At 37.4% G+C, this 14199-nt stretch overlaps 1 protein-coding gene across 4 annotated transcripts in view; it reads left to right on the forward strand.

The window, feature by feature from the left end:
- LOC127657353 (protein phosphatase 3 catalytic subunit alpha-like) overlaps nucleotides 1-14199 on the forward strand; it is a 172087-nt gene that overhangs the window by 93271 nt on the left and 64617 nt on the right. For all 4 annotated transcript variants that reach the window (XM_052146101.1, XM_052146112.1, XM_052146104.1 and 1 more), the window contains exon 2: nucleotides 8306-8506. In XM_052146101.1, coding sequence (XP_052002061.1) covers nucleotides 8306-8506 — 201 coding nt within the window. The remainder of the gene's footprint in view (nucleotides 1-8305; nucleotides 8507-14199) is intronic.

Raw genomic sequence — 14199 nt, forward strand, 5'->3', positions numbered from 1 at the left:
GATCAAACCAGCGACCTTCTGATTAAGAGTTTTGTGTTTTAGCCCACTACGCCACCTCCACTCCAATTTGACACACCATCTAAACAACAGCACTCCTGCACGAGACACTGAATAAACAAAAACAAAGGGAAACAAAGACGTTCTTCTAGCGTGCGTTTACTTAAAAAGTGTTTGGTGTGAACAGCCCCTTACAGTTGGTGGAGGTCTTTGACCATTGCGCCTTGCTCTCTTATAAGTGTTTCACAGATTAAGAAATAAGTTGTTTGAATGCTTTGTCAGGAAAGATGTTCAATTTGGAGTCTCTGGATCCTCGCGTTCGGTTCTGGTCTGTTGTGTTCCATCTGTTGGAACAGCCCCTGGCCTGGGCTCATAGTCACCACCGAGTTCAGCCGAATACAACTGCTATCTGTACTCTACATACAACTGTACTGAATAAAAAACAATGTGGTATTTCGCTGATATTATGAAGCTCGAGTCTGGAGTAGTAGGAATTAGTGCAAGTGTAACATCATGCAAACTGTTTTTACTTTTGACTTAAAATTTTAGTACGTGGACCAACTAATACTTTTTATTTATTTATTTATTTTATGCACATTATTTGAAAATTAAATGCTTTTATTTAACAGCCAGGGCAAGAATGTTCTATGCAATAATATAACAGTGCTGAATGTTTTATGTATTTATTGCACCCTCTTGTGGACAATGGAATCAACGGCAATTTAAAAGTCAGCTGACTTTTAGTTCATGTATATTAATATTTATATATATATTTCATTTTTAAAAGTTCAATAAATTTGAATGGTTCAGTCAGTACTGTTTATTTTGTAATAAAGTTCAGAATTATTTTACTTGTGTTATTTTTTCATTCAGTATCAATTTTATAAATTTTTGGTTATCGGCAGGTACTGCCCAACTTCGTTATCGGGATCGTTAAAATCCACTATCGGTCGACCTCTATTCTGCTGCTAACTTCTTGTTGCCAGATACCACAAGACACCTTCGGAGGGCTTGAGGAGTCCATGCCTCGACGGGTCAGAGCTGTTTTGGGAGCACGAGGGGGACCTTAATGATATGAGGCAGGTGGTTATAATGTTGTGGCTGGTTGGTGTTAATGTAATTGTTCTGATTTATACCATTACTGTGATATAAAATTACTTCTACTGTGATATAGAATTTTGGTCATATCGCCCACCCCTAGTGAGTTTATAATAAAATGGAGATTCTTTGTTTAATGAATTACAATTCAAACATGTCTGACATATATGGCGATCATTTATTCACTTGTTTCTCACTTCAGTGGACTTAACATGTCAATTTTGATAAAAGAGAAAGAAAGAAAAAAGAAAAAGGATGTACGAATTTGTAGGAACATCCTTACAAATTAAACAAGTTATAGACTTGGATCATTCTGCATTTTGGTTTAATAGAAATAACAGTTTTTTGACGTAATGGCACAGTACTTTTCATCTTTTTGATTACTTACTCAAAGTGGTGCTCTCTTTTTAAGATAAATATTATTGTGAAAAATGTAATGAAAATATTGATTCTTGTTGTTAGAATGTCATTACAGTATTGTGAGCTAAAATATAGTTATGTTTAGAATGCCTTTTTGTTCAGTAGCTTGCCTGACATTCATCAAACCACCCTTGCTTATCTTGTTTGTTCTCACCTATCTAACTTTGTAGCTAAATATACAGACACTCCAAAGTACATAGAACGCTCTGTGATACCGTAGATTGTTTAAGAGCCTGTCTGGTCACAATTCAGTAAGGGCTGTTTGCTTTTAGCTGATGATTTAATAAGCAAGCTGCTGCTGTATGTTGCAGCAGGATGAGAGAGATTCATTCTAAAGCCAGCACCACACCACCCACCAATTAACTGGTAAGGGTGTTTGTCCACTAAGCATTGGGACACTTATTATTCAATCACCTGCAACACAATACATGAGCAAATAGGAATGAGTTTGAAGCATGCGCACTATGACTGCTTTGTGATACTCTTAGCACATTCAATGACAAATGCAAATGATGCATCCTGACGAGGACCGTCCACTTGTCGAGAAACTCTAGCCCACATGCAGACAGTAAGCACAGACTGCTGATGACAAAATTTGCATCATCCATTCTGTGCGCATTCTGATCAGCAGTGTGGACAACCGAAGTATACTTTGGCCTTTAGAGTTTTCCCAACGCTTCACCATGACACCCCATTCGCAGCCGAATCTCGAATTTGAATCTCGCCGAGAGCAAGAGCACCCTGCTAACATAAACAATATCTATGAACAACAATCATTGTTTCACGGCAGTGGTTGGAGTTATGTGCCTATATAATATGCAGTTGTACATGTAAAGAATCGGTACAAGAAGCGGTGAAAGGTGTGGACAAGGCCACATTTGCGAGGTCGTGGAAAATATGGCTAGGCAATTCTCCATCGGGATTTGGAGGTAAGAACATGGACCTTGCTTATTACACGTTTGAAAGTTTATAAATCGATATTAATGGACCATTAAGGCATAATGTACAGTCACCTTGGACAGGTAATATTTTGCTTCCATCCTGTGAAAAACTTCTGGAAAGCACTTCACCTTTATGTATGGACTTTGGCCTGAAGCTCATTGTTCACTGCCTTGGTCATGTGTACCTGTCCCACCAACTGCCAGCAATAATTTCAAACAAGCTGGATGTTGTTTATGAGTTTGTGAAGAGGTTATTTCAGCAGAAAGTACTATAGTTCATTCCATAGTCAAGGGATTAATGACCTCCCCCTGGCAGATGCTAATGCACACTCAGTCTCCCTCCACATGGCTGGTGATTATGTACAGAAAGTTCACATTTGAAAAATGGCTTGTGTACTACCGGCTTAAGACACAGTAACCACATTTACATGCACTTAAGAAAACGGTTTATTCCAGGGTTTTTGCAGAAAGTGGTGTTCTTGTTTACATGGTGTTTCGGTTGTCACTAAATGTTCTTATGCCGTTTAAAGTATTTAGAGAAAGCAGTTTAACTCACCTGGGATTTTCCTCTGGGACCACGGCTTATGTGATAAATGCATAAGGAGTGTTCTTACAGGTTTTTGTACAGTACTCATTTGTGTGAACAAACAGGATAACTAACATCATCTGCTGTCCCTGATGTTTATGTATATGAGCTTATATATAATGCATACATGTTTTACGTAAGAGGGAAACCCCACTGTTGCAGCGCAATTCCACTGCTGGTTGCAATAGAAAGTTAAGGAAATAACTGTGGATTATTTGGAAATAAAGCAAAGCAACTATAAAATAGCAAAGTCTTCCTCGGATGCTATGTTTCTTATTTACACAAGTGTCAAAGTGAAATGACATTACTATGGAGAAAGCTGCTTACTGACCAGGCCGCATGTATATGGGAGTAAAGAGAATGGCTCTTATTACACGAAACGCTTTCTCGCAATAAGACGCTTTTTGATGTCCATGTAAACGTAGTTAGTCAGGGAGAAACAGCAGAGTATTTTTAAGCCTCAGTGCCAAATATCACAGCCTGGTTCTGAACTTTGCATTTTTAATTAGCATGTTTATGCTTGTCACGAGGGAATAATGAGAGTTCTATTTTCATCTTTACAAAGTGTGATTCTTTCAGAATATCCCTTGCTGTTGTCATGTTTGCAAACCCATGTGGATTAATCATGCAATATAATCCTGCCAACAGAAGGCCTGAAGGCACTTTAGTATTACAATCCAGTTTCAATAATCTGTTAATATGAGACTCACCTGTGACATTAACTTAGTTTAAACAATGAGCAATGAGCGATTTATTTTTGTTTGCCATGCCTTTTTATTGATAGGATAGTTAGACTTTATTGGAAGGATAAGCCGCTTCTGCATCCTTGCATTATTTGGGGAAAACGTTATATTTTAACTTGTCTATAGATCAGCATTAAGCAAACTGTCTTATTAACTCTGAACTGATACAACATAAATACAACAAATTTACTTTTTTTGTACTGACAACATGTTAAACAGTATAACTAAAACCAGCAGAGATGCATTTTTATCCTCTATAGTGAAAATAGTTAATTGTTTTCCTTTGCATGGGTATATAATCAGAAGATCATGGGTAATTCCTGGCACCTATGGGAACAGCAACTAACAGCTGGATGATTTCTATATGCATAGCATTGCCCTGCCTTCTGTAATGCACTCAAAACACAAAGTATGTGTTATTTTACAGAAGGAATTTTTTTTTCTCATCGCTCTTATTCTAAAACTCCTGTTTGGGAAAGTGTGCTCACTTTTTCCACATCCTTTTACAGCTTTTTGGAACTTTAGGTAATGGAACAGTGCATGAAGTGTCACTCAGTAATACCGCTGGACTGGGATTATGTGTGAGTTTGGTTAGTTTGAATTTAATTCCATTTGAAAAGGGGATCTGGGGTTGAGTTTAAGTGAGGGATGATATGGTTTGTGGTAGGGGTTTGTTTGTCGCAATAAACAGCTTGTGCTGTTTCTCACGTTGATGATGAAAGCATTTCACAAGCATATCATATTCAAGCACATACAACAACATAACATAGTGTTAAGGCAGACCATTAAGAACGTTGAAAGAGGGCCAAATTGGGATTTGGATCAAGTGTGAATACTTCTTTAACAATACTATTCTCTGGAGTTTGCAGCAATTCAATAGCTTTAATGTCATCGCATAGCCAATATATGATAATATTACATTCACTGATCATCACTTCAAAGCTCCTGGAAGTCATCTAGATAAGCTTTTCAAATTGTTTAAGAGATTTAGCAAATAGATCAAATCATAACTGCTTGTGGTTTGGTTAAACCGTTGCAGGTCTCATTACCCTGCAATGTATCAAACAAATTTCTTAGCATTTGTTATGAAGAAAGAACAGTAATTGGAGAGGAGGGAATCAGGGCACTGTGAGTTTTTACGGAGTATACAATACTCCATTTAGAGCATAGGAAACATGAAAATACTTCAAGAATTGGGCCAAATTTATCTAAAATGTGGCAAATTAGTATCGGTTTGCAAACATGCTCATTCAACTTTAAGTTTTAGAATCATGCATCTTTTTCTATTCATTTATACAGTGCATTGCTTAAGTTTGTACAGACAGCAGCAAGTCAGTTGTCAAGCCAGTGAGGGAGGTTTTGTTTATGTGCTTGTGTGTCACTAATACAATTACTACTTCCAGGCGACAAAATGTTAGCTTTGTTGAATCCCCCAATTCAAAGCCCTTTTAGCTTCTGCTGAAGTACCCATTTGTCAAACTGCTTGTGTTTAGGTTCATATACATTACAGTTCAAAAATTTGGGGTCACTTGCCTGAAATGTTACTCATGATCTTGAAATGTTGAAATTATCTTACTCATGAAATGTTTTAAATTAGTTTTGTAGACAAAAATATAATTGTGCAAACATATAAAAGTATTTAATTTCAAAACTAGAATTTTTTTTTTTTTTTTTATAAAAACCTGAATAATTAATAATTAAGAAAAGCAGCAACTAAGTGCCCAGCATATAGATGGGAACTCCTTCAATACGGTTTAAAAACCCGGTGGGGTCTTCTGCTGTTGTAGCCCATCCGCCTCAAGGTTGTGCGTGTTGTGGCTTCACAAATGCTTTGCTGCATACCTTGGTTGTAACGAGTGGTTATTTCAGGCAAAGTTGCTCTTCTATCAGCTTGAATCAGTCGGCCCATTCTCCTCTGACCTCTAGCATCAACAAGGCATTTTCGCCCACAAGACTGCCGCATACTGGATGTTTTTCCCTTTTCACACCATTCTTTGTAAACCCTAGAATATATATATATATATATATATATATATATATATATATATATACAGTGGCTGCAACTTGCAACAAGGATTATCATTTTGTGCCAACCACAATGTGTGTAGTAAATTATTGGCAGCCAAGAGCATGAGGTCATTGAATTTCAAGAGACATTAACAAAGTGATTATATCGGCTGCCAAGATCATGAAATCATCAGTTCAGTCAATCAGTGAATCGATTCATTGAGACATTTAGAAACTATAGAATTATTAATAGAATTATTGTCGTGACAGTGTTGCATTTTGTTGGGCCTATGCAGTAATACATTTCAATGTTTGATTTTAAGGTTATTTTTGTTAAAATTGTGATGCACTGAAATGAAAGTTATTGACCAAAAGTTAGTGTGGAGTGCGCACACATTAGGAGCTGCAGCACTAAAAAACAGCAGTGTATCATCATGAGCACATCATGAGCCCTGCACAAGCTATATGTGTGTTAACAACAGAGCAGCACTCATTCACTGAAGCTAGCTGCGCATGCAGACTGCACATTTACTTATTAAATGCATTCTTTTGCGATTTAACAAAACTATAGTATGGCTTCAAGAGAATTTGAATGTTTTGCATGAGTCATATAGACAACATTAATGGTGCTTTTATTAGGGATGTCATTAAATATTTATTATTCATTATTTTATCGATATATTTTTGAGGCAATGATATATTCAAATTAGTGCCATTTAAATTAGAAGCCCAATTTGTGTGCTTTCCCAATCACTCAGTTGGCCATCTGTTTAACGGTCTGGTGTAATAGTGTTGGGAGACCACAAGAGGGCTAATATACCATTTACTGATGTCAGTCATGGTCACAATCTCACACATACACACACACACACACACACACAGCGCAGGAGATTGCTGTACAAAGTTACAAAGGTTTTTGTACTTTGTGACGTTGATTTTGCAGGTTAGTGAAACTGCGCAATCTGAACGATAAACAATAGTGACGTTTATTATGAAATTTCTCTGTATGTAGCCTTGAATAAGTTTTTCATTCAAGCTGTCAAACCACAAAATGACATACTTGTAACTGAAAATACATTGTGTAAGCTCTATGAAATAATCTTTTTTTAACCTTTGATAATGATTTGGGTCTAATTTAATTGAAAACTTTGTGATTTGAGCTCTGTGTCACTGCAGAATGTTGAGGCTGACCATTGGCAGTGTGTTTGTACCTTTGTAGAAAATCAATATATAAAAAAAAAACGTCCACCAGATGCGTCCGATGTGCGACCACCTTTAGTTTACCCTGCCGTTCACACTTTACCAAAGTTGTGTTGAGAAATATGTCTGAAGAGACAAAAACTATTGTGCAACGAGCAGCCCTATTTATATCAGAAAAATCCTGATATATATTGATAATCATCTGGAAAATCTTCTGATTATCGTTGCATAAAAAAGGCTTTGATCCCAAGCCTTGCTTTTATGCTTCTTTAATGTCGTATTGGAGCTTGACAGTAACAACCACGACACACAATAACACAATACCGGAGACTGAAAAACACTCTTTATTAATGCGTGAATAACCAAGAGTGCATTCACAGAATATGGACTTTAAAGGTGCTATATGTAATATTTTTATTGTACTAAATCATAAAATGACCATAATATGTCATTAGAGAATTAGGAAACATGCCAAGTTGAAATACTGGCTTCTCCAATAACAGTGCAACAGCCAGTATTTTCTACTTTGAAGTTTCCATTCCGGGCCGGAATTTCTGTTTATGTTTTGGCCTGTGTGATCCTGTCCACTGCCCACTCACCAATAGTATTTTGACACCGCCGGATTGCCAGATTTGAACAAGTTTGCAGACAAACAATACTGCATGCTGCAGCCATGAAAGCCAGCAAACAAACTGGATCAGAAAAAAACTGATTCCACCCGACATAAAAAGCCTCGCCATCTGTCTAGAAAACACCATGACCAGAGGTGTAGTAAAACAAGGAGAAATATTGGCGATGCCTTTGGAAGATGGAAACGGCTTAAAGCCCTGAAATCCTTTAAAATGGATGCTGAGTTGGCTAATTTGCATGTCTATATTCTGGCAACCCGCATGAGCTTTGAGTCTGGGGTGGGGCAGACCACTCTCCAATATTTATAATTTGGACTGCAGTACCCATTTCAAACACTTGTTGTCAATCTTACATATAGCTCCTTTAATGTTCAACATAAACAATGCTTTGTTTCTTTTACCGGATTTGAAAGTAACGGTTTCTGTAAAAATTTTCTGCCTTTTTCCACTCATTCAGTGGCTGAAATTTCGATGCGTCTATAATAATAAAAAATTATTACTGTGTTGGGTCACCACTTGATGTTCAATGTAAAATCTGGGTCTTGAAGCAAAACCAGTTGAAAACCACTGTTGTTAATCAAACTATAAATAGATACTGCAATATGTTGTACTTCACCAACAATAAAACAGCAATTTAATGATTGTGTCAACCAAAGCATTTTTCTCCCTTCTCTGTCCCTCCAGCTGTCCCATTTCCCCCTAGCCACCGGCTGACTGTGAAGGAGGTGTTTGACAGCGAGGGCAAACCCAAAGTTGATGTCCTAAAGGCCCACCTCACCAAAGAGGGGCGTGTGGAGGAGAGCGTGGCGCATCGATTAATCGGCGAGGGCGCTGCCATCCTCCGTTCTGAGAAGAATCTCTTAGACATAGAGGCCCCAGTCACAGGTAAGTGTTTCCTGTTTTCACCTTCTCTTCCTGGGGTTAGGTGGGGACGCAGAGTCTTGTGTAGCCCCTTCTTTGCCCCAGGTTATTGATGATATTGTGGATGGTCACAATTGCAAGTTGTGACCGAGGGACTTCACTAGTTCCTTTATTTATGTGCAATCTAATCTATTTTAATTAGGACTATGCAAATACAATCATACAGTGACCACAAAAAGTATTTGGACACTTTTGAACTATTTGGGACACCTTTGGACACTTAAAGCTGTGCACATACAATCATACAGTGGCACCAAAACATTTGACAACTTTGAACTTTGAAGTCACTTAAAAATGTCTGAATTACATCAAATGAATTCACACAGGTGTCCCAGCAGAGGAACACAAGTTTAGTACATTACATTAACTATAGACATGTTCTATTAACTTTGACAACCAGAAGGTGTCCAAATACTTCTTGACTAAATTTGTGAACAATTTATCTGTTGATTTATAATTTGAAACATAAAATAGAAATGTATTTTTTCTTGTATTTCTTTTAAATAAATGGTTTGATATTTGTTATTATTGTTTATATTTTGATACAAAGACATATTTTTTTTTTTTATAAATAAGTATACATATTTAAGTCTCTTAAGTGTCCAAATACTATTTGGGGCCATGGTATATCAATATATTGCTATGTACAATTCAATTCAGTTTTGTTAATAAAGAAACTGGTTGTTGGAAACCCTGAAACGATCATTTCAATTTCTCTGGCAGACACACTGGGTCTCGTGTGTATTGTGTTTCTGCTGTTGTTTCAATACCGATTCAATTATAATGTCATGATGCAAAACAATGTGTTTTGTATCATGAGGTAGTTGGCAATATGCAGCCATTATTAAACTGTCATGTTGATGTTCTGAATAGAGCAGATACCCATCTGAAATGTGGTGCTTATTCCTTCTTACAATTATATTTCCCCACATTTGTGTATGAAACAGTATCTAAATGCACTCTTGCTCTTGTGCACTCTTGCTGTTGTTTTTGTCTCTCGCTCTAGATTCGCCTTCTGTTACATGACTTCATTAGAATTTCTGATTAGTTCTTTTGATGACTTCATTAACACAAAGGAAAAGGACAACCATTTGCTAACAATGGCAACAATTATATTCATAAACCCACATGGCAGGCTGCAAGAAAATGGCTTCCAGGTGTATTATGATTTGTTTTTCATTTCTGATATTTCTTTTTGCCCTCATTGTCTTCTCTTATTACTGTCAAATGCTGCATAGTATATGAGTGCAGATCTTTAACCTTTGACCTCCAGTCTGATTTGAATTTATCTCCAGGGCTTCACAAAGCCACAGGCCTTTATGCTGAATTATATCGGGAGGTTTGGATCAGTTTAATCTTAAATGGAGCCAGTGCATCCTGCACGCGCAACTCTCGACAGCCCAAAGTGTTCATGGTGTCAGGTGCGCTGCGCTAATGTAAACAAGCCGTTCTCGCATGTGCACCAGTTTCAAATAGTTGAACAAGTGCATTAACACTTAAATTTTGTTCCTCTCTTAACACTATCATATGGCTTCAGAAGAATTGAAATGTTATTCACGAGTGTTATGGACAACTTTAAGGTGCTTTTTTGTGTGATTTTGGTGCTTGGACAGCCACAAGGATGGTTCTCTCATCCCTCAATCTTATGTTTCATGGATGAAAATTCATGCTGATTTTGAACAACGAGGGTGAGTAAATTATGGCAGAAAGGTTTGTTTTTATTTCAGTGGTTATTAAACATTGTCAGTATCAATAACTAAGTGCAAATTAATAACCAGAGCTCCTATGGCGCTGTCACATAATACTTTTGTAAATTTTTGCAGCGCTGGCCAGGATGGGCATATCGTTGTCCTTTTAATATTACTGGACAAGACTACTGAGACTTATTTCCATTCACAGGTTTGAATCCTTGCAGTTATCTGCAGTTATCTTATTTATTAAAACCAAATATCTTTTGTAAAAATCTCTTCAATGAGATTTTAAATGGTTTTCTGAGAGGCCAAGTGTCCCCTCTCATGTAATACAGTCAATGGCTAAAAACATTAGCAATTTGCAATATTTTCATGACCATGGGTTGCTCCTGCAGCAGTATCGCTTATGTTTTGAAAGTTTAGGCATAACAAAAAATGCATGCATTGCATGTAAAGCATGTACATTTTTCTTGTTTCAAAGAGGGGCATGAACCAAAACATTTGAGAACCGCTGACATAAGCATTAAATTCACATAAGTGCCATCTGTTTCACTTAGTAGTCTTTTATGCTTTCACAAAGGACAAATAATACAGAAACTAATAAAGACTTTTATCCTTGCCTTGCATAATTCAATGTTTAAACTGAAGTGCTCAATTTCTGTACCATTAGTGTCACCAAACAGATTTGCAAGAATGGTAATTAGTTCGCCTATTCCTAGAAACAGCCCTGCTCCAGGGCGAGCCTCGCTGCAGATTCAAAAGTGCAGAACTGAAGATAATATTACGGGTACATTTTTTTTTACCGCAAATATTTATTTAAGCAGTGTCAGACAGAATCAGCAAAAGACTGTAATCTCGCAGTAGCACCAAGAAAATAGGGGAATATTATTCACAGCATAGAAATTCATGTCTGACAGAGATCGTCTTGAAATGAATTGTTGATGCAGAGCTTTGTTGTAACTGCAGCATACTGAAAGCATTAAAGAGAATAGATTTCTTGCTAAGGGTTTTACTGTGCTGACTGTTATTCACTGTTAAGCACAGCAAATTATCATCATGCTAAAATGCTCTCTAAGAAGTTGTGTCTCTCAATTAAATTGAGAATTGCATCTCCTATTAAAACCACCAGCACAAAAAATATTAATGTTAGTTGTCGACCCCATTCATTGACTAGTCATTTGAAAGACAACTAGTCGATTAGTCGACCACCCTGTCACATCCCTAGATCTTTCCCACTACTCTCCTTTAATTAAAGTCTGCTTCAGTGTTTACGACATCAAAGAAAGTTGTCCTTTCCCATGCGAAGACCTTAATTCCTGAGGTTTTGAAAGTCACAAATTGAAATGCCTAAATGACTACATTCAAGGGTTAGAGTTTTAAATTGTACTGTTATTGTGAGGGTTTGCTGTAAGCGGTGAAAGGAATTCAAGTGTGCCTTCTCAAAGCTAAAATCAGAGATGAAAAGAGACAGATGATTTCAGGATTTCAAAAAGATATTTGTTTTTGATGCACTTCTAACAAACTGCTGTGGCTATTAGATGAAAATGAGGCTTTCAATAGTGTAACATTATGTTAGCTTTATAGAAGAAAATAGCAGGAAAAAAAACCCACTTAATGAATTGCGTAGTGGGATTTATTGTGTTTTGCAACGTTTTAAGGATCTCTGCACATTCCATGTTCACAGTGGATCCACACATACAATCCACACATTGGAACACAAAAAATCAACAGTTTCTTTCTATAGGACTGAAAATCCATGTCTCTCTGTGTATATGTCTCATCATCATCATCATCATCTCTCTCTTAATGAGAGAAAAAAAAACAAATTTTCTCTCATTAATTCACCTTTAGAGATGAAGTGCTGAATGAGACGTAATAAACATTGTTAAACCTCAGTTATTCACGTGTCTGGAAATCACGAGCTGCTCAATATCCAAAATGTAAGTGTACATTTAATTAGGCAATGTTTCAAAACATAAATATTAATTCAACATGATAATGGCTGTTTGATATGAAAAGAAGCAAGATCACTATGGCTATTAGGACATTATTATTATTAGAGCTGTTCAGCTGCAGGAGGATGATGAATATTTGAATATCATCCGCATTAAACACCTGCTACATGTCTCATTTTCAGACCATACAGGTTGTCTTGTTTGGGTTGTCTAATATCATGTTATATACACATTGTTAATTCACAGATTAGGCCTAATATCCCCCTAATGTATATTACACATCACAACCAATTTAGTAGCAAGTCTGTTCTCTCAGCCAATAATCACATCTTTAACACATTGACTAAATCATTGATCCTTGTGAAAATACTACACAAGGGCAAATGTTGCAAGACAGCATGACTAAACGGGTGACCGAAAACCCATCATCTCCTCCACAGAACTCTTTGCTTAAAAGCGCATGTGTAAATGGCTTAATATGATGTATTAATGAATTTATATCTGTAAAGCGCTTATATGGGGTTACATAAGGCATAAATCATATCTTGCCAATTATAAATGTGATAAAATTTTGGGGGGCATTGTATTTATAATTTTTTTTCCCCCCTTTCTCTCCCCAATTTGGAATGCCCAATTCCCAATGCGCTCTAAGTCCGTGGTCTAGTGACTCTCCTTAATCTGGGTAATCAATCCACGCATCTTATCACGTGGTTTTTGAGCACGTTATCGTGGAGGCTTCACGCTGTTCTCCGAGGCATCCACACACAACTCACCACACGCCCTACCGAGAGCAAACCACATTATAGTATCCACAAGGATGTTACCCCATGTTACTCTACCCTCCCTAGCAACTGGGCCAATTTGGTTGCTTTGGAGACCTGGCTGGAGTCACTCAGCATGCCCTGGATTCGAAATCGCTACTCCAGGGGTGGTAGTCAGCATCTTTACTCGCTGAACTACCCAGGCCCCTGGGGGATATTGTATTAAAAACACAAGATATGTAAAAAAATATATATATTTGGACATATACAGCCATGATGGTAAAAACAGCTATTTGTAATTTTTGAGTTGAGGCCAGTGAAAATTTTGCCAGGGCCAGTAAAAATCTGAAGCACTGGCCCAACCGGTCCAGTAGAAAAAATCCTTCACGTTGAGCCCTAAATTCACATGATTTGTGCCTTTTATTGTAAGTTGCTGTATTAAGAAAGCCTTTGCTAAGAATAAAAATGTAAATGTGTATCAGATGAGACAGAGGTGAAATGGGAGGAGCTGTGCTGTGGAATATAAGCTGTAAAATATAAAGATTACGACGTCAGCCTGTAGAGATCTAGATATTTTAGAGATCATATTTTTTTTGAGGGTTGTAAAACAATAAGGTGAAATAATATCTGATCAGTGTTTCCCATTAATTGACTAGACTATTGCGGCCCACCACGGTCTCGTAATGAACCGAAAACATTTTTACAAATATTTTCAAATAGTTTTGCACTTCTCAGTCTCCTAATAACAAAGGTTGTGTTTTGCGCTCTCTCTCTCGTGCGCTAGTCAGTTCAGTCAGCTCCTCCCCCGCTGCTGTAAACGCACGTGCTCACAACACTAGCTTCTTAATTTTTCTCTCAAAGTGCACCAGATGGAAGTATTTAACTTTAAAATGTACAAAATATTCTTACGGGGGACCCCCTAGAGGGTCGGAGATCAACCCCCAATTGTCTCACAAAATCCTGTGGGGAAACACTGCTGATAATGGATTGTTTTGTGCCATGATTTTGTGTGTGTGTGTGTGTGTGTGTGTGTGTGTGTGTGTGTGTGTGTGTGTGTGTGTGTGTGTGTGTGTGTGTGTGTGTGTGTGTGTGTGTGTGTGTGTGTGTGTGTGTGCGTTTTTAATTAACCCACTCTTTAATTAACACACTCTCTTGTGTGTTCAGCGAAGGCTGTTGTTGAACTTGTGCTGGCCAGTAATCTCTCTCACATACACGTGATTTGGAATCCTCCATGTAATGTGATCTCACCA

Source organism: Xyrauchen texanus, chromosome 2, assembly GCF_025860055.1.
Source record: "Xyrauchen texanus isolate HMW12.3.18 chromosome 2, RBS_HiC_50CHRs, whole genome shotgun sequence".
In the NCBI taxonomy this organism is placed as follows: Eukaryota; Metazoa; Chordata; class Actinopteri; order Cypriniformes; family Catostomidae; genus Xyrauchen; species Xyrauchen texanus.